Raw genomic sequence first — 22,674 nt, 5'->3', positions numbered from 1 at the left:
TGCTCTACTCACTTTACTGTGTAGCTCAGTACAACAACAGCACCATCTACAAATTTGCCGACGGGTTGTATAAAGGAAGAGGATGAGTCAGCGTACAGGAGTGAGACTGAAAACTTGGCTGAATGGTGCACCAACAACAACCTCACACTCAATGTCACCAAAACTAAGGAGCCGATTGTTGACTTCAGGAAAGGATAGTCAGAGGTACACAATCCAGTGATCAATGGGGGCATTAGAGGTGTAGAGGTGGAACAATTTTAAATTCTTGGGAGTCACTCTCTTGGAGGATCTTTCCTGGACCCAACACACCAATGGCATCAAGAGTTCCTCAAGAGTTTGGGGAGGTTTGGAATGAAACCCTGGCAAATTTCTACAGAGGTGTGTGTTGACTGGCTGCAACACAGTCTGGTATGGGGACACCAATACCCCTGAGCATAAAGCCCCCCAAAAGGTAGTGGGCACAGCCCAGGACAGCACAGGCAACCCTCCCCACTATTGAGTACACCTACTGGGAGCGGAGACCAGCAGCAGTCATCAAAGACCCACACCAAAAGCACATGCTCTGTTCTCACATCTGTCATCAGGAAAGAGGTATAGGTGCCACAAGACTTGAATTTATCATACCAAACCATAATGCAATCAGTTAGTATGCTCTCCACAGTGCACCTGTAGGTTAGTCTTTGACAACATGCCAAATCCCCTGTTTCCTTTGTCAATAGAGGCATTGTGCCTTCTTCATGGTTGCCTCGATGTGCTAGCTCCAGTAAAAGTCATCTGAAATATGAGTTCCCAGGAACTTGAAGGTACTAACATCAACAAGATGCTTCTTGGTGCTTATTGAGAGTGAGATTGTTGTTCTGGCACTATCCAACCAGATTTTCCATCCTGTATTCTGGTTCATAGTTTCCAGTTATTCAGCCAACAAATAGAGCAGGGCACTAGGTACGTGCCCTTGTGATGGTTAGTGTGAGGGAGATTATGTTGGCAGTTCACACTAATTTGGCTCTGCCAAATGGAGGTCAAGGATCCTATTGCAAAGGGATGAACAGAATCCCCAAGACCTTGGTCATGTTTTGCTGGCATGATAGTGTTGAGCTCTGATAGTGTCAATGAGCAATTGTCTGACATAGGTGATTCTGTGGTTTAGAACAGTGATCTAAAGAGTGGAGGGCCAGAAAGATGGCATGTGCCATGAGCTGTTGGGATGATGGGTGAATTGAAGTGGGTCCAGGTCCTTCCCACTTCCCCATGGTTTGTCTAGAAATTGAAGTGCTTAAGACTGCTTTTTTTTTCCTGAATGTTTATTATTTTCTGTAGTAATATGCAATAAAGCAATTTCCAGCTTTCACAAGTATCTGCTAAAATTTGACTTGATATGTGCATCGCAATCACAAGAGAAAAAGTAATTCCTACTCAAATACTTCTGGATTTTTATGAGAAACTTGGGCCTCATTAACATTGCGTGTCCATTGTTAGCCTTCATAGCAAGGCCTATTCTGGCATTCATATCAGATTAAATTTAAATTTTAGACATGGAGGCCCGTGACCCCAAATACACCAATTAACCTACAATCTATACTTTTTTGAGGGTGGGAGGAAACTGGAGCACCCTGAGGAAACCCACGCCGACTTGGGGAGAACGTACCTATGCTTTATGGGCAGCGTTGGATTCAAACGGGGTCGCTGGTGCTGTAATAACGTTGTGCCAACTGCTACGCTAACAGTGTTTCCCAGATGAAAGGTATAAAAAGTGAAAGTGCTGGAAATACATAGCAAGTCTCTAATTTTTTTTATATTTTCTTTTTTGTTTTTGTTAAACATTCCCAACATCTGCACTTATTTGCTTCTTGTTTTGCATGTCTTATTTCCTCCCTCTCCAGTGTGGTTATATTTCACACTGGCACCTGAAAGTGGGAATTAACCAGTAATTTACTAGGTCATCTGCCGGCATGAACACTCCCAACCCGATATGGGGGGTCCAAATCAATCTGGGAATGAACTGCCTCAGGAGGTAGTATCGCTGCCCATCCATTTTGAATGGGCTCCAATGTGAATTGGTGACCCGGTATGGTGGGTCCCATTAGTGACATGCTGATTACATTCTGGCATGCGTGGGAGGTCCTGAAAGAGGCAGGGAATGGAAAGAGCAAAAAGGTGAGATTGCAGCAGAGAACGCTGTTAACTAGCATATGGAAAGAGTGTAGAATGAGAAGAACAGGAACGTGTCGGAATGACTACAAGCAGTCCACATGCTGTTCATCAAATTGAACATTTGTGGTATGCAGTAAAAAAACCTCAATTACTTCTAGCAGTTCTGATGGTTGATGGCACAAAACCATTTTTACACGTGTTTCATGCTGGTGTGATTTTCCCATGCTTATTATAAATTGTGCGTGCTTCATTGTCAGTGTGACTTTCCCACGTGCGTATGTTTTATTCCTGTTACCGCTTTCCCACACTCTCTATAAATTGTGAACGTGTGTGTGTATTATCCCCCTTACCATTTTCTCAAATAATAAAATTATTTACTGCAAAACTGCATTCAAAGCCTTGCTATTGAGACCCATCAAATAACACCCAACACCCCCACCATCAGGAGAGTTCAGGGCTGGAGTAAGATGTGGGTAATCTCCTTATAGAACAAAGCATTCACTGCCTGCGATTATGTAATACGTCACTCAAGACATTACCCTTAGAGGTTGGGCTTCCCTTAGCTCTGCAATACCTGTTGGTAATGTGAAAGAACTGATTTTTCTTGGTCCATTGTGACAGCCCTACTGGTATTTCAAAATGGGTCATTCACATGCCAATTTAGCAGGTTGCCCATATGAAAAGGCCTATACACAGATTGTGGAGTTAAACAAAACATTTATTGTCAGCTCTAAGAAAATGGAAGGAAGTCTGGCACTACATCTCAGAAATACAGAGAAAGTATATATTATAAAACACAATAGTTTCTGTAGTTGATTTGCTAAGATTTGAAACCATATTTAACAGAGAACCGTATATCTTCTTTATATTTACAACCCTCCAAAATAACAACAAAGTTTTCCCGAGGAGGGACAGGGACCAGGGTAAAGGCAATTGATAGGGTGGAAGACTGAAATGTAAGAAAAGAAAAAAGATAAAGAATTGTGATATTGTGTTTTTACATTTGTATCCAAATTCATAATTTTTGTAGTAATCAGTCTTTCTGGCACATCAATCAATTTGAACATTTAAACAAGAACACAAAGTAAATTTGTTCTGGGACCTCTGCTCTTTGAAATTTTTATAAATGACTTGGAAAGGGGAAGTAAGCAAGTTTAGAAATAACACGAAGGTAGGAGGTGTGAATAGAGCAAAAGGTTGTTGCAAGTGATAATGGGGTATAGTCAGGATGCTGAGTTGGGTGAAGTGGCAGATGGAGTTCAGTCGAGATACATGTGAACCCATTCACTTTGGATGGTTGAACTTGAAGGCAGGGATGTGGTTAATGGGAGGATTCAACGGTGTGGAGGAACTGAGGGATCTTGGATCTCAAGTTTGCCACACAAATTGACGGGATGGTTAAGGCATATGGTGTGCAGTCCTTCGTTAGTCGAGGGATTAAGATAAGAACCATGACATAATTTTGCATTTCTTATAAAACTAAAGTTGGAGCAAACTTGGAGTATTTTGTTTGTTTTGGTTGCCTGATTACAGGAAGGATGCAGAAGCTTCAGATTGCGGGCAGAGGAAGATTTACCAGGATGTTGCCTGGATTGGAGTAAGGTTAACAGTGACAAAGGATGAGGGGGTGACTTAATAGAAGTATATAAGATAATGAGCGGCATGTATTGAGTGGATAACCAGCACTTTTTTCCCAGGGTGGCAATGGCCAATAGGAAAGGCAATCTGTTTAAGGTGAGTGAATGAAAATTTAGGGGGATGTCAGAGATACCTTTTTCTATGCAGAGAGTGGTGGATGCCTGGAATGCAATGCTGAGGGTGGTGGTGAAGGTGAGTACTCTAGAGGAATTTAAAAAAAAATCAGATGGGCAAATGGATGAAAGCAAGGAAAATAGAGGGCTGTGGGTGTGAGGGAGGGAAAGATTAAATTGTTGTGGAGAAGGTGTAGAAAGGCCAGCGGAATTTCATAGGCTGAAGTTCCTGCACTGAACAGTAATGTTCTGTGATCTTGCAGGGGTTTTCATGTCACATTCCAAGAAACAACAAAGAAAAGGGTAACAGAGTAACAGATTAAGTGTGGCAAAGCACATCTATTGCACATCTGGTTTACCCCCTTGGTCTCCCTCTCTCTTCCCCCCCCCCCCCCAAACATCCTAGTCTTCCTCTCTTTCCCCCCCTCCCCCCACCCACCCACTCAGTCACCTTCTGTTCCCCCTTGGACTCCCTGTCGCTCTTTCCCTCTCCCCGGTCTCCCTCTTTTCCCTCTCCCACCAGGGAGCTTGGATTTGAACTTTTGTTTAATTATTAGGAATCCAAAATCAAAGGAACAGTCTGCCATCAGAGGTCTCTTGGCAGTAAATATTTTTTGGCAAACAGCTCTGCTCTCTGCAATCTGTTGCCTTCTGGTAGCTCTCACCATACTGAGAGAATAGTGATCATATTTGACAGACCTGTCTTGTTGACTGCTTCTTGGCTGCTTCCTCTGTTGGGAGTGTCAAATTATGCCATTTTGGAATAAGTTGCTCCATTGAGTGGTAAAAAAAAACATCTGATATGTAACGTCGTTGTTGAATTGGGAACATTAAAAATCTAGAATTTCACATGCATTTGGGAGAAAGGCTCCCCTTCACGTCCTGAGCTTTGTTTCTACATTCAGTTGGTCAGATAGAAAGAATTACTATAGCTTCATTGGATGAAATTGTTGAATTTTTCAGTAGTGCACAATGTTCCCCAACTTTAAATCCAGATGTAAACTCGAAGGATAGACATGATTTTGCAGAATATCTTTAAAAATACTCAAAAAACCTAAATGAAATATCTCAGTGGGCAATTGCAGCAAACTGATAATTTGGCACCTTCAGAACTTGGTGGCTGCCTCACAGATTTTCCAGACTATTGGATGTATCTCTAACACTGTAATTCACTTTTAATTTACATTCTTGATATTGCGTTGGTGTCATTGTCAGTGAATCAGTTGAGTTTAGTTATAGCAAGGAAACAAAATCAATTAAATTGCAGAAGAACTAGATTCAAGATGCAATGTTCCATTTATTGTCAAGAATTTTCTTCCTTTTGTTTGCCTGTAAAGGCACACAGACTGGTACTACTTGTCAAAATCCCTATCAGGACAGGAAAGACAAGCAAAAGAGAGACCCTTTGGAGATATGCATGGATTCCACTGCGTCCTGTAACCTCAAAGCCTCCTTTTCATTCCAGTGGGGAATTTGAGAACAAGGCCTTTTGGCCCCTGGTTTGAAAATCACAAGGCAATTCAGAAGTCCTGCTCACAATGAACACCCTCACAAATCCCAGACCCAAAATCCCAGCCCCCTGCACCCTGGTATGAGCCTCACACTCCTCTGCTGCTGTGCTTTCCTCAGTTGTAGGGTCCTTTAACAGGCTTCTTCTGGTTGGCAGAGGGTGTTTTCCAGCACTGGTGCTCCATGCCAGTCTGCTGCTTCCCTGGACCCCACAACCCTTGAGTCTGGGCTTTTGGACATTCGTGCCACCCTCTTGGCTGCCCAACTCACCTGCCTCTTTCCATATGCATTTTAAAGCTGTACAGTGCTATTAGATGGGACTAAGGATTGTTGGTGAGTTTATAGGATGCATGAGAATAGGACCCGTGCAAATTTAAAGAGAGTAGGAGCGAGGATTCCAGTGAGTTAAAAAGGAGAGTGAGAATAATGCTCTACTGAGTACACAAGTTCTGAAAGTCAGACCCAGGAAGTATAAAAATGAGACCCCAGTAAATTTAAAGCAAACCAGCTACTGAACCATTAAAATTTCTGAAACATCTGATGGATTACCTGAGTTTTCCTCCACAGTTTTATTCTTTGTGGTTTAAAGATGACTTTGAGTCATGAAAGTTATTGATGCCTGTGATTTGATGATGATTCAGTTTTATTTTTATGTATAGTCAATTTCACATCTGAAGACTTTGACAAAGTTTTTGGAAGAACATTGATCCATAATAAATAGTGTTTTGTTCTTGTGAAATTAGAAAAAAAATTGTAAAAGCAAAAGAATTCAAAATGTAATATTCTATTGCATTGATGGAGCCGTACTTTATTTGGCCCAAATACAGCCATTCTCGACATAGTCCGAGTTCAGTTCTGACCAACTGGTCAGATCTTGAAATGGATATGTTAGCATGGCATGTAGGCCTAACGCTTCCAGTCCCCCACTGCCCTGACAGCCTGCTGTACCCGTGCAGCATTCTTTTATCCTGAGAATGTACACAATGCCGGGATATCGTCTGACAGTCATTATCATGCAGCTGTTAGCACTGGTGGATGTATGACCAAGTGTAATTTTTATATTTACATATTTTTGCTTTGTTTTTTCGGTCGTATGGATGGTCATAAACCATATAGGTCGTAAGTAGGGGAGAAGTTGTATACCAATGACTGATCCTCACAATGCTAATTTCTCTAAATAGACATTTGTTATGGGTGAAGAAAAATTTTGATATGTGGAAGTTGTTGCTTTTTTCTGAAAAGGGAACTCAAAGGTAATACAGGACTGCCATTTTCTAAATAAAAACATTGTTGATACTGATTGCAAAGTGAGGGGCATGGAATGGAGAAAGGAGAAGCTGAAAAAAATCATCTTTGTACCAAACATTTGCTGAGTCCTACTTGAACCAAATTAGTATCAACATAGACCCAAATGGATGGGACACATCTAGGTATTCCATTTGTTAGTAAAGGCGTTTGAATGTAAGATACTATCAACTAACAGAAATATGGAAAGTGCATAGATTGTGATGTCATACCTTATACAATGATGCTTAGATACAAAATTAATGAAACAATTAGCATCAGGTTGAAGAAACTAGAATTTTGTTTCCAAGGTAAAGTCTTCTCTGCAAAGCTTCATGAAAATCCTTTTGCTCCTTCGATTATCATGGCTGCTATTAGAAATTCCATAACCCTTGCAACTCCATGAGGTGAAGAACAATGAAATGAGGGCATGGGCAAAAACACAGATTGTCTCCTGCTTTTTGCCAAAGGACAATGAATTGAATTCTGCTCTCCTAGATTTTAGAGCATCTCTGACATCCAAAATTCAACAATGTGCTGTAAAATGAAAGGAGAGGGTACAAAAACAGCCCTCATCAAGAGGCCCTGTTCACCAAAGATCTTTAGGAGTATTTCTCCTGCATGCACCTCAGTGAGGTGACTTACACTTTAGTAGTTTTAATAAATCCAAAACATGGAGGAAGAGTTATTTTACATCTCAAAAAGTCCATTGTGTTATAGCTCAAGGCCACTACCGTTTCACTGTCTTTTCATTGCAATGTTTTTGTTAAAAGGCTCAACTAATACATGGCTTTGGAAGATTTTTTGACAAGTGGTATCTTTGTTTAATATATGTTTGATCAGAGACACACATTTGATTTGGAAACTTTAGAGCATAATTGAAATTTCTAACTTGTATTGTAATTTTAATGAATTTATATTTACAATGTAGCTTTATTAATTCTTTTTGACATGCTCACTATTCTGAAGTATAAGCTCCAAGAATGACAATAATACATAACTGGAAAGGCAGGCTTATGCTTACAAAGCCTGTTTCTTTTTAGCCATGAGAAAGGTTCTTGGAATTTGGCCTGTTAATGTTCTTGATACTGAAACACAAGTTGTTATATTTAATAGCTATAGTGAATGTTCAGACAGAAAAAAATGTAGACATTTAAATTCTTCAAACTTCTCCATTAATGCAGATATTAATCAGCTCATCTTTCATTTCCAGATTGTTAAATTGAGAAAAGATGTAAAGAAAGCAAGAGTTTTAATCATCCGAAAATTATTGAGAAACATCGCCCAGCTGAAAAAGAAAAAGTTGGTAACTGAAGAGTCCTTTTTAAAAAAAAACTACTTCAAACTTCATGTTGTTGATATGTGTGGGGGTGACAGGGAGGATGCACAAAGTGCAGTGGTAACAGGGCTTGTGAGCAAGGTCAAAAAAGTGTAAGCTACGTCAAATTTAATGGAAAACAGTATCACACTTTTTCTCCATGTTCTGCAGGGCAGTGGCCAAGATGATGGGTATGCCAGCTGTACCCCCAGGAAAACCTGGAGCAGAACATTGATGGCTCATGGGAATTGGGAGTGGATTATAAATGTGGACAACGGGGATTGGATAATAATTTCATATTAAGATGAGCTGCAAATTGGCATGAGTGGGTTATCTGCCAAGGATAAAGGGGAGCAGCTGGGAAAGGTCGATAGAAGCCAAACAGTTCTTGAGAAATAACACAGAAGTGTTCCTGCTTTTTGCAGTGAGGGGTTCTGAAAATGAAGCTTTTTGGGTGCTGTTGTATTTATCTCAATTTTTTTTCTCCCCAATGTCAAATAAACTTTTAGGCTTCTAAAGATACTTTGGGAGTTTAATTTAAATATGTTAATATGATTTCATTGTTTGGGTGCTTCCTTCTGCCTTATAAAAAAAAAGTCAATTTTATATTGCATTCCTGCTTTTAAATACCTATTCTTGCCTGTTTTTGAAGGGAGGGAGGGTGGAGAGGGCTGGAAGGAGGAGGTTACTATTAATATTACATTTTTTCCTTTTCTCTCTCCTTATTATGCATTAAAAATATTTCTGTATATATTACGTTTCCGATTAACTGAAATGCTCAGGACCGGACGTGTATCGGTTAACTGCATTTTCCGGATATCTGAGGAATGCCTTTAAGCAGCCTAGTTTAAGAAGCAGAATACTTGGATCAGCTGTTGCTGATCCCAACACCTCCCTACCACCCGAGATCCCTGCTCAGATCCCCAACACCTTCTCACCGCTGTTGCAGAACCTGCCCAGGTGCCTGATGTCAGAAATAAAACTTCTCACACATGAGTCTCTTTAAAACTGATGACACGACAAGCTTTATTTACAAGTCTGCAGAGTTGGACTCAACTGGCTTCTCACCAGTTAAGCCCCGATACATACAGTGCATTGATTTTTATATCCTTGTTGTTTGCCCTTCCCCTTCTTATTAATACTGTTTTAATTGGTTAGTATTGCAAAAGCATTCTAAGTACAACTGCATTTTTAATTATCACGTTCGTTACGTACGCTGCGAACTCTACATACACTAAATTCTGTTTCTCACCCTTCTTATCAATCTTTTGTCTCCTGCATGTCTCTCACTATGACCATGAAAAGATATGTTTAAAAAAAACATATCCAGCTGAACTTTTTGTCCTTGGCTGCTAGTAAGCTCCCTGTCCGTTCTGGCTTCCCTTTTTATGATTAATCATCACATTTTAACTTAAGCCATTTTAACCTAAATTCTCTATCTCTAACAATCCACCCCTTTCTCTCTTTAAAATGTGTGTATTATATATATATATATATATATATATATATATATATATATAAATAAATCACCAGGCTGCGTAGACAGGGAATAATACAGGGCAAAACAAGTATTACCACATACCCAGAATAATCCATTTGGGGATACTCCATATCCCCGTTCCCCCGCAGACCCAACAATTGGTTACATTAAAAGTTCCTGCAATTTTAGTTGCAAGATCTACAAAAAGGTTATCTCCCCCAACTGCATTACCGAAACTTTCATGGTTATTTGGATGGACTCGAACTAAGTCCAGCTGTCTTAAAGGGGCAGGCACTTTTGACTGTGGAGTGGAATTTCTTATTGGAACAGTACGCTGGTGTATGCAAAACCAGAGTCCATCAGGGCATGGTGGGCCTGAGTCACCCTTCCAACCGTTAAGAGGGAAAGGAGTGGTATTAGGAATCTGTATATAATGACCCATATTATTTCCTTCTTTTTCCACACAAGGGGTATATAGATGTTGGGTGGTATTTTCTGCCCAGCATTTCTCAGGAACTGAGGTATGGGAAATAAAATTACCCTCCTTTCTTCCCCAAATGCGGTTCTGAAACAGGACCACTGTGTCTCTGCATTTCTTACATTTCACACCTGATAAAGACATAGGCAAACTAAGAAAAATCAAAGAACATAACAATAACATTGTGAATCAAGTCTTTCTGCGAAATCGCAAGGTAAGAGGTTTTTCTCCAGGAACACAAGTCCAATCTGAGTTCGTATCAGGGTCCTGAGGCGCCTCTACAGGTCCCTTAAATCTGGATGCGTGTGTCCACCCCTTCTCTCTTGTTCGTGCTGCAGCCTCTGTAGTTAAGAGAACTTGGTATGGACCTTCCCACTGGGGCTGGAGTTTTTCAGTTTTCCAGGTCTTGATGAGAATCCAGTCTCCTGGTTCCACTTTGTGTAAAGAAAAGTCTAGAGGCGGTGTTTGTACCAATAGTCCTCTCTTTCGTAAATCTGTAAGAGAGCGTGACAGTGCCTGTAAATAGTTCCTAACAAATATATCCCCTTCCCCCAAGGTGGGACACCCCTCAACTGTACTCCAGAAGGGAAGTCCAAACATCATTTCATAAGGGGACAACCCTACATCTTTTCGTGGGGCAGTACGAATTCTCAATAAAGCCAGGGGCAGACACTTTATCCAAGGCATTTTAGTTTCCACCATTAATTTTGTCAATTGCATTTTTAGGGTTCCATTCATACGTTCAACCCTCCCTGAGCTTTGTGGATGCCAAGGGGTATGCAATTTCCAAGAGACCTGTAATGCATTACAAATCAATTGCTGGATTTTTGAACAAAAATGTGGACCCCTGTCTGAGTCTATAGAATCCATTATACCATATCTGGGGATTATCTGCTCTAGGAGGAGGCGAGCTACTGTAGAGGCTGTAGCATTTACTGTTGGGAAGGCTTCCACCCATCGGGTAAAGTGATCTATTACCACCAACAGATACTTCCATCTTTGGACCTGAGGTAACTCTGTGAAGTCGATCTGGATACTTTGAAAAGGGCGTATGGCTAATGGTTGACCTCCCATGGTCCCTGTCCTTATTATCTTCTTATTAATTTTTGTGCATAGGTGACAGTTCTGCACCTCCTGTTGGGCCAAGGTGTAGATTCCCTTACACACATATTCTCGAAGCACTGTGTCACATAAGGCTTGGGTGCCCCAGTGGCTCTGATGATGCAGGTGTTTTAAAATATTGCGATATTTAGAACCATTCTTCCATCTGGTGTCTTCCATGTTCCATCAGGCAGCTGGCTTGCGCCCAGCTAAGCCATGTCCTTTTCTTCCTTAGCAGTGAAAATGGGAGCCTTCTTTATGCCTTGCCTTATTGGGATTAAGGTCAGCAAACGGACTTCTCGTTGCATGGCTGCCCTTTTGGCTTCTTCATCAGCCAGTCTGTTTCGAATTGCTGTCGGGGTATCTCCCCTCTGATGACCTGGTATGTAGACCACTGCTATTTCCTGGGGTAATGTCAAGGCTTCTAAAGTCAGAGTAATCATCTGTTCGTGTGCCAATTCCTTTCCTCTTGATGTAATTAGACCACGCTCCTTCCAGATCTTACCAAAGGTATGCACTACCCCGTATGCGTATTTGGAATCAGTGTAAATCGTTCCAGTTTTCTCTGCCAGTATTCTGAGGGCTCTCTGCAAGGCATATAGTTCACAGGACTGTGCTGACCAGCTTCCGGGTAGTCTCGTGGATTCTACTACTTTCCAAGTATTTCCTTCTATTATAGCATACCCACTTCTTCTCATTCCGTCAACACATCTGGCGGAGCCGTCAATGTAGAATTCATATCCTTCTCCCAGAGGAGTATCGCAAAGATCTTCTCGGGTCTTGGTCTGAAGATCCGTCAACTCGACACAGTCGTGCTCCACCTCTCTCTCTGTTTCACTGCCGTATAAAAACTGAGCTGGGTTGCAGCTATTAATCTTTGCAAACTGTAGATCTTCTCCGACCATTAAAATGGTTTCATACTTTAATATGCGAGAATCAGTCAGCCATCGATGGGCAGTTTGTGTTAATAAAACACTCACAGAATGGGAGGTGTACACAGTCATCTTTCCTCCAAAAGTAAGTTTACGTGCTTCCTCTACCAACAGAGCAGCAGCCGCTACTCCCTGGATACATGTCGGCCATCCGCGAGACACTGGGTCCATCATTTTGGAAAGGAAAGCCACTGGGTGTCGCTGACTGCCTTTTTCCTGTGTTAAAACTCCCACAGCTGTTCCTTGGTTATGAGTGACAAATAGCTGGAAGGGCTGTTTTAAAGAGGGCAGAGTGAGTACCGGGGCTCGTGTCAGGCGATGCTTCAAGTCCTCAAACCATCCCTCCTCCTCCTGGGTCCATTTCAATGGATATTCATTTTCATTTGTCAGTTTTTCATACATAAACTTCACCAATGCTGAGTAGTCCTCTATCCATAACCTACAGTAATCTAAGGGTCCCAGGAATTGTCTTATTTCCTTCTTATTACGGGGTAACGGCATTCTAGTGATTCCCGCAATCCGTTCAGGGGTAATCCGTTTCTGTCCTTTACTTATCTGGTGTCCCAGATATACCACAGTTCTCTCAACGAACTGTAACTTGTTCCTGGACACCCGTAGACCCTTTTTCCCCAGATAATTCAAGAGTCTAATTGTCCTGATAATAGTAAATCGTCCACATACTGCATTAGTTGGGAATCATCAGATTGTGGATAGTCCACCAGGATTTGTTCTAGCATTTGTCCAAACAGGTTCAGAGATTCAGTGAACCCTTGGGGCAATACAGTCCACCGAAGCTGTCTCCGTCTACCTGTCCATGGATTTTCCCATTCAAACGCAAACATATCTCTACTTTCCTCTTCTAATGGACACGTCCAGAAGGCATCCTTCAAGTCGATAACACTAAACCACTCATGGTCTGGGGGAATCCGACTCATAATAGTATAGGGATTAGGCACCACTGGGTGGCGGGTCTGAACAATAGCATTCAAACTTCTTAGATCCTGAACTAGGCGATAGGATCCATCTGACTTTTTCACTGGGAGTATAGGGGTGTTATAAGGTGACATGCATTCTTCTAATAGTCCGTCTCATATTAGAGTCTCAATTACCAGCTGTAGCCCTTTTCTCCCTTCCAAAGAAATAGGATACTGACGTTTCCTTACCGGCTGATGACCTGGTATTAATGTGACATGTAAAGGTGGGATGTCCAGACCTCCTCGATTTCCCTCCTTATACCAGACTCTCTCGTCAATCTGCCGTTTATCCTCTTCCTTTAGAGCACAGAGGTGGACTCGCACTTCTCCGTCCACAGGGAGAGCACCCAAACCTAGGAGAGCCTGTAAGTCCCTTCCTAGGAGGTTAAATCCAGCCGACGGTAACAACAAGAGGTCTTGTACCCCTTCTCTTTCTTCCAGTTTCACTGTTACTTGGGGAATTATTGATACCATTCTGGGAGCCCCTTCTATCCCAGAAATTTTTAAATTACTTTTTACAGGTTCAGTCCCGATTGGCACAGTTATTACACTACTTCGTTCCGCTCCTGTGTCCACCATAAACACCACCTCTTCTCCCTTGGGACCAATTTTTAGTTTTACCAGGGGTTCCCTCTTATACTTGGTCCCCAACATTTGGAACCCCTGACCCCCCTAATCTTCTTCCATAAGTTCGAGGGCACGCAATTCCCTCTTGTATCGGGGGCATTCCCTCTTAAAGTGTCCTTTCTCATTGCAGTAATAGCACTTAACGAACCTCCGGGGTCTTCCCTCTCTTGGATATCTTGGATTGTTTAGAGGAAGGTTTTGTTTTCTTTCCCCTCTGGATTCGGCATTCATCTGTCGGATAGTCTGTACCATAACCTTTGTTGCCCTCTTTTGATCTTCTTCTTCTCTCTGCACATATACTTTTTGCGCCTTTTTTAACAGGTCACTTAGGGGTTTTTCGCTCCAGTCCTCCTCCTTTTCTAGTTTCTTTCTAATGTCCTGCCATGATTTGGAAACAAATTCAATTCGAATAAGCTGTTCACCCATTGATGTACTAGGGTCCACGCCCGCATACTGTTGGACATTCTTTTTCACCCTCTCCAAGAAATCAGTAAGGGACTCGTCTTTCCCCTGGTGGTTCCCAAATGCCTTGGTGAAATTGTGACCCTTTGGCACAGCCTCCCGTGTCCCTTTAATTGTCCACTCTCTATATTGTCTCATACTTGCCAATCCCTCGGGTGTTCGTTTGTCCCACCTGGGTTCATTTAAGGGATATTTTTGTTCATGGGGTCTGGGGTCCCCAGGTTGTTCATATTCCCACATGAGGAGGGCAGCCCGTCGAATCATCTGCCTCTCCTGGGGTGAGAATAATGTTCCCATTATTGCCTGCATCTCTTCCCACGTATGTGTTTGGTCCCAGGAATTGGTCGAGCTGTTCGGCCAGTCCTATAGGATCTTCCAATAACTTTTTCATTTCTTTCTTAAATCCCCGCACCTCTGTACTAGTTAGGGGAACATTCACATATCCCGTTCCCCCTCCCGGTCCTCCCATAGGAACTTCCCTCAGGGGATTTAGGCTTACTGAAAACTTTGATGGTCCTGGACCAGTGTGGGATCTTGTCCAGGGTCGGTTTACCGGTGGAAGTTTAGGGTCCGACTCCCTTAATTCATTCTTTTTTTCCCGGCCCCTTTCGGGGCAATCAGATTCATCACCTTTCCCCTCCGGTAATGAGCTTTCCTCGGGTGCAGTAGGCACCGGGGGAATATAAGGAGGGGGAAGGTTGTCCAGAGGTTCCCACTTCTTTTCTCCCGCTACCCTCAATTTAAAACATTCTGTTAAGGATCCTGGCCAGGGAACCCAACAAAATGCATATGCTGACTCTTCTTGATTCACCTTTGGTCTCGAATTTACATATATGTTTAATGCTTGTCTAACCCAATCCTCATCAGATCCAAATTTCGGCCACCAGACCGAGGAACCTTTAATAGGTTGTTTCGACCAAAGGAGACAATATTGAACCATCTTTTTCTTGTTTTTGACTCGATATCTTTTACTATCCCAATTTTCAAACATTCTCCCCAAAGGGCTGTCAAGGGGAACTCCCAGGAATTGTCCTGAATTTTCAGATGAGCCCTTAGATTTTGATCCTCCCATTTTCCCACTTAGATCTGTTTATCGTTGCTGAGGACCCTCTCGTTCTGGACCCTACTGCCTTCTTCTCAGACGCCTCGTCGGAGGTACTGTCCCTCCTTCGGTTACCGCTGAGGTTTCCCTGGGGTTGACCCCTCTCTTCTCGGCACTTCGTCGGAGGTGCTGTCCCTCCTTCGGTTACCGCCGAGGTTTCCCTGGGGTCTATCCTAGAGTCCCACGACAGGGTCCTCACGCCACGACAAAAGCTCTATACCTGATCTATTACGTTAGGTTTTTTATCCAAACAGGTGTATCCCGTTACACCTGTTACCCAATCCCCACACCACAATCGTAAGTCGTCACTTACCGGTGTCTTCCCGGGGATTGAACCATCACCCTTCTCCTCTCCGTCTTGTCGTGTCACCTTGTCCGGATACCACTCGCTCAAGCCGCCCGAAGCGACGAGCAAGGGACTAGGAGCCGCTGAACTCAGCGGGGTGCACCGCCTCCGATGTCCCTCTTCTCGCCTCCCCTCACGGCTGGAGTGTAGATTCCGGACGAGTCCCCATTTGTCAGAAATAAAACTTCTCACACATGAGTCTCTTTAAAACTGATGACACGACAAGTCTGCAGAGTTGGACTCAACTGGCTTCTCACCAGTTAAGCCCCGATACATACAGTGCATTGATTTTTATATCCTTGTTGTTTGCCCTTCCCCTTCTTATTAATACTGTTTTAATTGGTTAGTATTGCAAAAGCATTCTAAGTACAACTGCATTTTTAATTATCACGTTCGTTACGTACGCTGCGAACTCTACATACACTAAATTCTGTTTCTCACCCTTCTTATCAATCTTTTGTCTCCTGCATGTCTCTCACTATGACCATGAAAAGATATGTTTAAAAAAAACATATCCAGCTGAACTTTTTGTCCTTGGCTGCTAGTAAGCTCCCTGTCCGTTCTGGCTTCCCTTTTTATGATTAATCATCACATTTTAACTTAAGCCATTTTAACCTAAATTCTCTATCTCTAACACCTGAGGTCCCTGCTCCTATCCCAGACACCTCCTCACCGCTGTCGCTGGACCTGCCTGGGAGCCTGAGATCCCCGCTCAGATCCCCGAAACCTCCCCACCATCACTGAACTTGCCAGGGAGCCTGAGGTCCCTGCTCCGATCACAGCCCAGTAGCATAAGCATAAAACCAGAACAAAGAACAAGGAAAGGTTTTTCAAGCATAAAATAAAGTTTAATTCTTGAGTACATGAGAGCTCTGTTGGATTCAAAATGGTGCTAACAGCGCATTAGAATCCCACTTGAGCATGGCAGGTTAAAAAATTATACTTTTTTTTCAACTTGCGATGTCATGTCACTGCCGAAATTTTTCGCGGATAACTGACAATTTTGGTAAAGTGGCTTTTGGATAATTGGGAATGTTCTGTATTTGACTTGAATATTGAGGTTTAAATTTACTTTTTGTCATGACAGTTTTTAATGATTATTTAGAATGTTTCCACAGAGTTTTGTCATTCTCTTTTTTAAACTAGAAATTAAATTGAATTTAACTTGGAGAGTTTGCTTGCATTTGTATATTCACTTTCAAACTTTTCAAATGTTGAATAACTTTTTTAATTAAGTATGATTAAGTTAATATTTGTCAGAGCTAGGGTTTAACAACCTTCAGGACTAAATTACTGCAGTGAAACTCAGCTACCTATGTTAAATGTTTGCTGACAACTTGCACAATTTCTAGAAATATTTTTTGTAATTGTGTCTGCTTCAGTTCTTCCTCAGCTGTGAGCGACGGTAGCACTCTCACCCAACACCTGGCCCCAATCAAGAACTTACACATTAAATATTGGTGGCATTTCAGTACAATGCACACCAACTTTGGAGGTCAAAGACCCAAAGCTCCTTTGCAAGAAAGAGCAGCAACAAGATCTTTGATTGTTCCTACATTTGTTTGTGGGATCTTTCAACGAATTTGCAATTTTATTTACTTTATAGTGGTGAATACATTTTAAAAAATTTGTTGTCAAGTGTAAAGCACTTCCTGAAATGTTGGAAAGTGCTATACTGTATAAAAATAATCTTTCATTGTCTTTTGAGTTGTTCATAGGCCTTGGGTTGGTAGTCGACATTTGAACCTTCTCTATTTAATATCTTAGTGGAGGTCTTAAAATAGTTAAGTGCAGAATGTGCATTAACCTTTCATGGTGTTAAAAAAAAACCATGAATTGTTTAAAAAAAATGCAGGACAGATCAAATGCAAAATATTTTAAAAATTTCTTCTTTGGAAATTGTATAATAAAATAAAATAAAATTGATCCACTTTTAACATCTAACAGTAAATGTTGTCAGCTCCCCAATTTTCTCAGGATTCCCATGCTTTGGATTTTACTTTAACATGGAAATTCCAATTGACAAATCTAAAATTTCAGCTCATTTTTAAGATTGAAATTTAGCAAACCATTAAATACAGGTCTATGTCAAAGATTGGTATTCAAATATAGCTTTATTTTAAAGGGAAGCAGAGGACTGGATGAAAACCTAGAGCCATGTTATTTGGAAGTCATAGCTACTCTTACGGAGTCCAGAGGACCCCAGAAACCAGCAGCAATAGATATGCACCACAACACAGGGTCACTTCAACAAAAGTAGTTTTTAATTATATTTGAACAAGAAAACAGAATTAAACTTTAACTTATTACTTAACCTACTTAATCCCCCCTGTAATACTAAGTGCAGGTGTGTGTGATGTATATTTAAGATTAGAAAAGTTCTTTGGATCACAGTCCAATCTCACTGGTTGCAGGCCATTCTCGTACTGTGCATAGAAGTTAGCATTGGCAAATGGTTACCACTCAGGAAGGTTCTTGCTGGTTTTCAGAGAGAGAGATTCCTTTTCCAGGACATCTCAAAGGAATGAAGGAGATCAAAAGACAGGTAAAGGATGGAGATGACAATTTAGGTTGAAAGTTCTGCTATACAAATTTAACTACAGTGTGTTCTCTAAATAGTCGGAATTCCACAATTTGAAATGATATTCTTGTAATTTTGCAGCTTGTTCACAGTAACACCATAATAACATTACATTTTGAGAGCTGTTGTAAATTTTAGCACTTTTTCCTTAAATTGGGATATCTTCAATCCAGAGTTCAGACATGAATTTGCATAAGATATCTTTAAACCTTCAGAAATGTGTTTTGTTATATCATAGCATGATTAAATTACTAAATACTGTGTAATCAGGCCACCATTTATTTTTTTATGCAGGTCAAGTTCCAAACCCTAATCAGAACATTTGTTCATGATAGTTGAAGGGTGGCACGTGATTCTATTGTAATTAAATTAATCAATATATTTTCAAAAAATGAAAGCAGACTTGCTGTGCAGAAATTAATTTCCATTTCCAGTGACAATATTCTTATTAGTATTGTTTTTAATGTGAATCTGAACATTTAGAGAATAATTTTGCTTTATTAACACACATCGAACCAGTACATTTCTTTTATGTCTCCACAGAGGATCACAGGATGCTATCATGAAGAATCTACGGCGTGCGGAAAGATTACTTGAGGACATCCACACAATGAAGGTATTGGATTGGACACAAGAAAATAGGAGCACAAGTAGGCCACATCATCTCTCAAGCCTACCCTATCTTTCAATATCCTCATGGTTATTTGTTATAACTGTGGAACCATAAAACACTACAGCACATAAAAAGGCCCATGGCCCTTTAAGCATGTGCCAAACTATTATTCTGTCTGACCTGAATCCAGATTATATCCCTCCCATCCTGCCCAAACTTTTCTTACATGGCAATATTGAACCCACGTTCACCATTTCAGCTGATAGCTCATCCCACATTCCCACCATTCTCTGTGAAGAATTTCCCCCCCACCCTAATTTTCCCTTTAAACTTCCCCTTTCATCCTAAACCCATGTTCTCTAGCGTTTATCTCACCTAACCTCAGTGGAAAAAGACTGTTTACTCTATCAATTACCCATCACAATTTTTTACACCTCTGTCAAATCTTCTCTCAATCTTTAGTGCTCCAGGGAATAAAGTCCTAACCTGTTGAACCTTTTCCTATAATTCAGTTCTTTAAGTCCCAGCAACATCCTTGTAAATCTCCTCTGCACTTTTTCTATCTTAGTGATATTCTTCCTGTAATTAGGTGACAAAACTGTAGCCAATACTCCAAATTTGGCCTCAGCAGTGTCTTCCACAACTTCATCATAACATTCTAAGTCCTACACTCAATACTTTGATATACAAAGGCCAATGCTCCAAAAGCTCTCTTTAAAACCCTATCTATCTGTGACACCAGTTTCAGGGAATTGTGTATCTGTATTCATAGATCCATCTGTTCTACTGCACCACTCAGTGACCTACCATTTACTGCATCTGTCCTACCTTGGTTTGTCCTTCCAAGTTCATTATCGTCCGATTGTATAACTGTCGAAATAGTATTCTCCAGTCCTCAGTCCTCAGTGCAAAAACATGCAAACACACGACCAAATATTAAATGTGCAGGCAAATGATACATATGCAGTACATGTTATATATAAATAAATAAATAATGTTTAAGAAATAGTAGAGTTTGGAGGACTAGGGTGAGCAGTTAATTCAATTGTTCAGCAGTTTTGCTACCCATGGAAGAAGCTGTTTCTCAGCTTAGTGATTCTGGCTCTGATCCTTCTGTATCTCTTTACCGACGGGAGTAGCTGGAAGATGATGTGTGTGGGGTGCTAGGGGTCCTCAATGATTTGGAGCACCCTCTTCAAACAACGATCCAGGTAAATCACGTCGATGATGGTAAGGGGGGTGGGGGGGTTGGAGATCCCAGTGATCCTCTCTGCCTCTGTTATGGTCCTGTGGATTGACTGCCGATCCAATTCTCTACAGCAACCTTTATCACACTGAATGATTCCGGCCAGGACACTCTCCATAGAGCTCCTGTAGAAAGTTGATAGGATGGCGGGTGGTAGCCTTGCCTGCCTCAGTCTTCTCAGGAAGTGCAGTCACTGTTGCGCCTTCCTGACAAGTGAGGAAATGTGTGTCCAGGATAGGTCACTTTTTAAGGAGTCTCCGAGGAACTTGGTGCTCTTTACTCTCTCCATTACTGAATTATTAATATGTAGTGGAAGGTGGTCATTCCTGGTCCTCCTGAAGTCCACAACCATCTCCTTCGTCTTGTCCACGTTGAGACTCAGTTTGTTATTCTCATAGCATTTCATAAGATGTTCCACCTCTTTTTGAAAGTACGACCTACCTTTGTTGCTGATGAGGCAATGTCACCGCCAAACTAGAGGACTCTGGAGTTGGGTCAGTTATTGCAGTCATGAGTCAGTACAGTGAACAGGAGCGGGTTGAGCACATAGTCCTGAGGTTCTCCAGTGCTCATTGTGACAGTGCTTGATGTTTTGCTACCGATCCAGACAGATTGTGGTCTTTCTGAAGGACATCCAGAATCCAGTTACACAGAGGGGTGTTGAGTCCCAGTGAGGGCAGCTTCTCTATCAGCCACTGGGGAATGGTCGTATTAAATGCTGAATTGAAGTTGATGAACAGCACAGCGACCTGGATAATGAGGTGTCGTTCTCCAGGTGGGTCAGGATCGATTGGAGGGACAAAGCTATTGCATCAGTGGATCGGGTTTGTCTATAGACAAATTGCCATGGGTCCAGTGTCTCTGGGAGATGCACTTTGATGTGTTCCATCACCAGGTGCTCAAAGCATTTCAGGATGGTGGAGGTCAGTGCCATGGAGTGCTAGTCATTGAGGCCTGATGGTGATGCCCACTTTGGTGCCGAAGTGAGGGTGGTGTCTCAAACTCCATGGGGACGATGGACTGCTGCAATTACATGTTGAAGATGTCGGTAAGGACCTACGTGAATTGATATGCACATTCCTTCAGTATCTGACCAAGAATGTTGTCTGGCCCCGCCATCTTGTGTGGTTTCACCTTGGATAAGGTTCTTCTTACCTTGGCTGCAGCTCTACAGCTGTCATTGGTGGGGGGGAATGAGGAACGGAACTCTCTTTAGTATCAGCCTGTTCTTCTCATCGAAACACGCAAGATGTTCAGTCTGTTTGGAAGGGAAGCATCCTTGTCTTTGACTCGCATATTTGCATTGTGATCCGTTATTGTCTTGATCCTTTGTGCCTCATGTCACTGGTTTCACACAGCTCTCTATGCATCTTGTGTGCTTATCCTTGCTTTGCCTTCCGGATTGCATGGGAGAGTTTAATCCTGGCTGACCTTAGTGCCACTCTACACCCTGTCCTGAAGGCAGTATCACAAGCTCTGAGAAGGGCCCGGACTTCTGCATCCAACCATGGTTTCTGGGTAGCCATGGTTGTGAAGCATTGATCTTGGTGACATCCTCAATGCCTTTGGTGATGTAGCCAGTCACTGAGCTCATGTACAATGTTTACATGACCATTGTAAATGACCCTGAAACAGCTCCAGTTTGGTCTCAAAGTGCTTGTGTAGCACTGGTGTGCTCTCCACCCCCCCCCCCCACCCCACCCCCGACAGTCATATCCTGATCTCCCTGCAAATTGGCTTAGTTCATTTTGCCAGCATGCCGAGGTTAGCAGGACAAACATGTGATCTGAGTGTTCAAGGTGGGGTGCAGCCTTATACGCACCTGGGACATTGGTGCCCACCTGATCCAGGGTTTTCTCTCTTCTGGTTGCGAACATGACATGCTGACGAAACTGTGGAAAGACTTGGGGGAAGGTTTGCTAGTGCTGCTCCAGGGGTTTAAACCAGATTTACAATGAAATGGGAACTTAGATGTACAGAGGGCTGGGAACCAGAGTGACAGGGTAAATATCAGGTTTGTGTGGTTGAAGGAGCCAGCTACAACTATAGCACTATCAGGGTGGGATATCTCGGCTTCACAGATGGCACCAAAGCACAATACCTCAGAATTCTCTGCATTAACTTCCATTTGACATTTTTCAGTTCTTTTTTCTGGCTGGTCCAGTTCCATCTGCAAGCTTTAAAAACCTTCTTCCCTATCCACAATGCCTCCAATCTTAGTGGCCTCTGCAAATTTGCTGATCCAATTTACAATATTATCGTCCAGATCATTGATATAGATGAAAAACAGCACTGATCCTTGAGGCTCACCACGAGTCACAGGTGACCAGTCAGAGAGGCAAACATCCACCACCACTCCCTAACTTCTCCTGTAAAGCCAATATCTAATCCAATTTACTACCTCACTATGAACACCGAGTGGCGGAACCATTCTGACTAACCTCCTATGTGGGACCTTGTCAAAGGCATTACAAAAGCCAATATAAACAATATCCATGTCCTTTCCTTCCATCAACTTCCTTGGTAACCCCCTTGAAAAACTCTATTAGAGGTTAAACAGAACCTACTACACATAAAGGCATGTTGACTATTCCTGTCAATGGAAATTGGTAGATGCTGTATAACTGAATTTGTCATTTGCTAGAAATTGCTTGTTGTGTGTATTGGTGAACTAACCATTGATGGGGGGGTGGGGGGGGGGCTAGTTTTAAACTATTTA

At 42.0% G+C, this 22,674-nt stretch overlaps 1 protein-coding gene and 1 long non-coding RNA gene across 12 annotated transcripts in view; one reads left to right on the top strand and one right to left on the bottom strand.

The window, feature by feature from the left end:
* srfbp1 (serum response factor binding protein 1) overlaps positions 1–22,674 on the top strand; it is a 233,650-nt gene that overhangs the window by 80,856 nt on the left and 130,120 nt on the right. For 7 of the 11 annotated variants that reach the window (XM_069893689.1, XM_069893681.1, XM_069893700.1 and 4 more), the window contains 2 exons: positions 7,909–7,997; positions 18,640–18,712. In XM_069893689.1, the coding sequence (XP_069749790.1) occupies positions 7,909–7,997; positions 18,640–18,712 (162 nt within the window). Of the gene's footprint in view, positions 1–6,987; positions 7,007–7,083; positions 7,103–7,908; positions 8,002–18,639; positions 18,713–22,674 lie in introns of those variants that run through there. The other 4 variants (XM_069893760.1, XM_069893755.1, XM_069893738.1 and 1 more) reach the window with 3 other exon arrangements.
* Positions 9,011–16,146, bottom strand: LOC138740671 (uncharacterized). Its single transcript, XR_011343106.1, has 2 exons — positions 15,483–16,146; positions 9,011–10,465 (listed from the first exon to the last, which is right to left on the bottom strand). It is a non-coding gene; the product is annotated as an uncharacterized lncRNA (long non-coding RNA).

This window comes from Narcine bancroftii, chromosome 1 (genome assembly GCF_036971445.1).
Source record: "Narcine bancroftii isolate sNarBan1 chromosome 1, sNarBan1.hap1, whole genome shotgun sequence".
NCBI classification, from domain to species: Eukaryota; Metazoa; Chordata; class Chondrichthyes; order Torpediniformes; family Narcinidae; genus Narcine; species Narcine bancroftii.
This window is presented reverse-complemented; position numbering and strand designations above follow the sequence as displayed.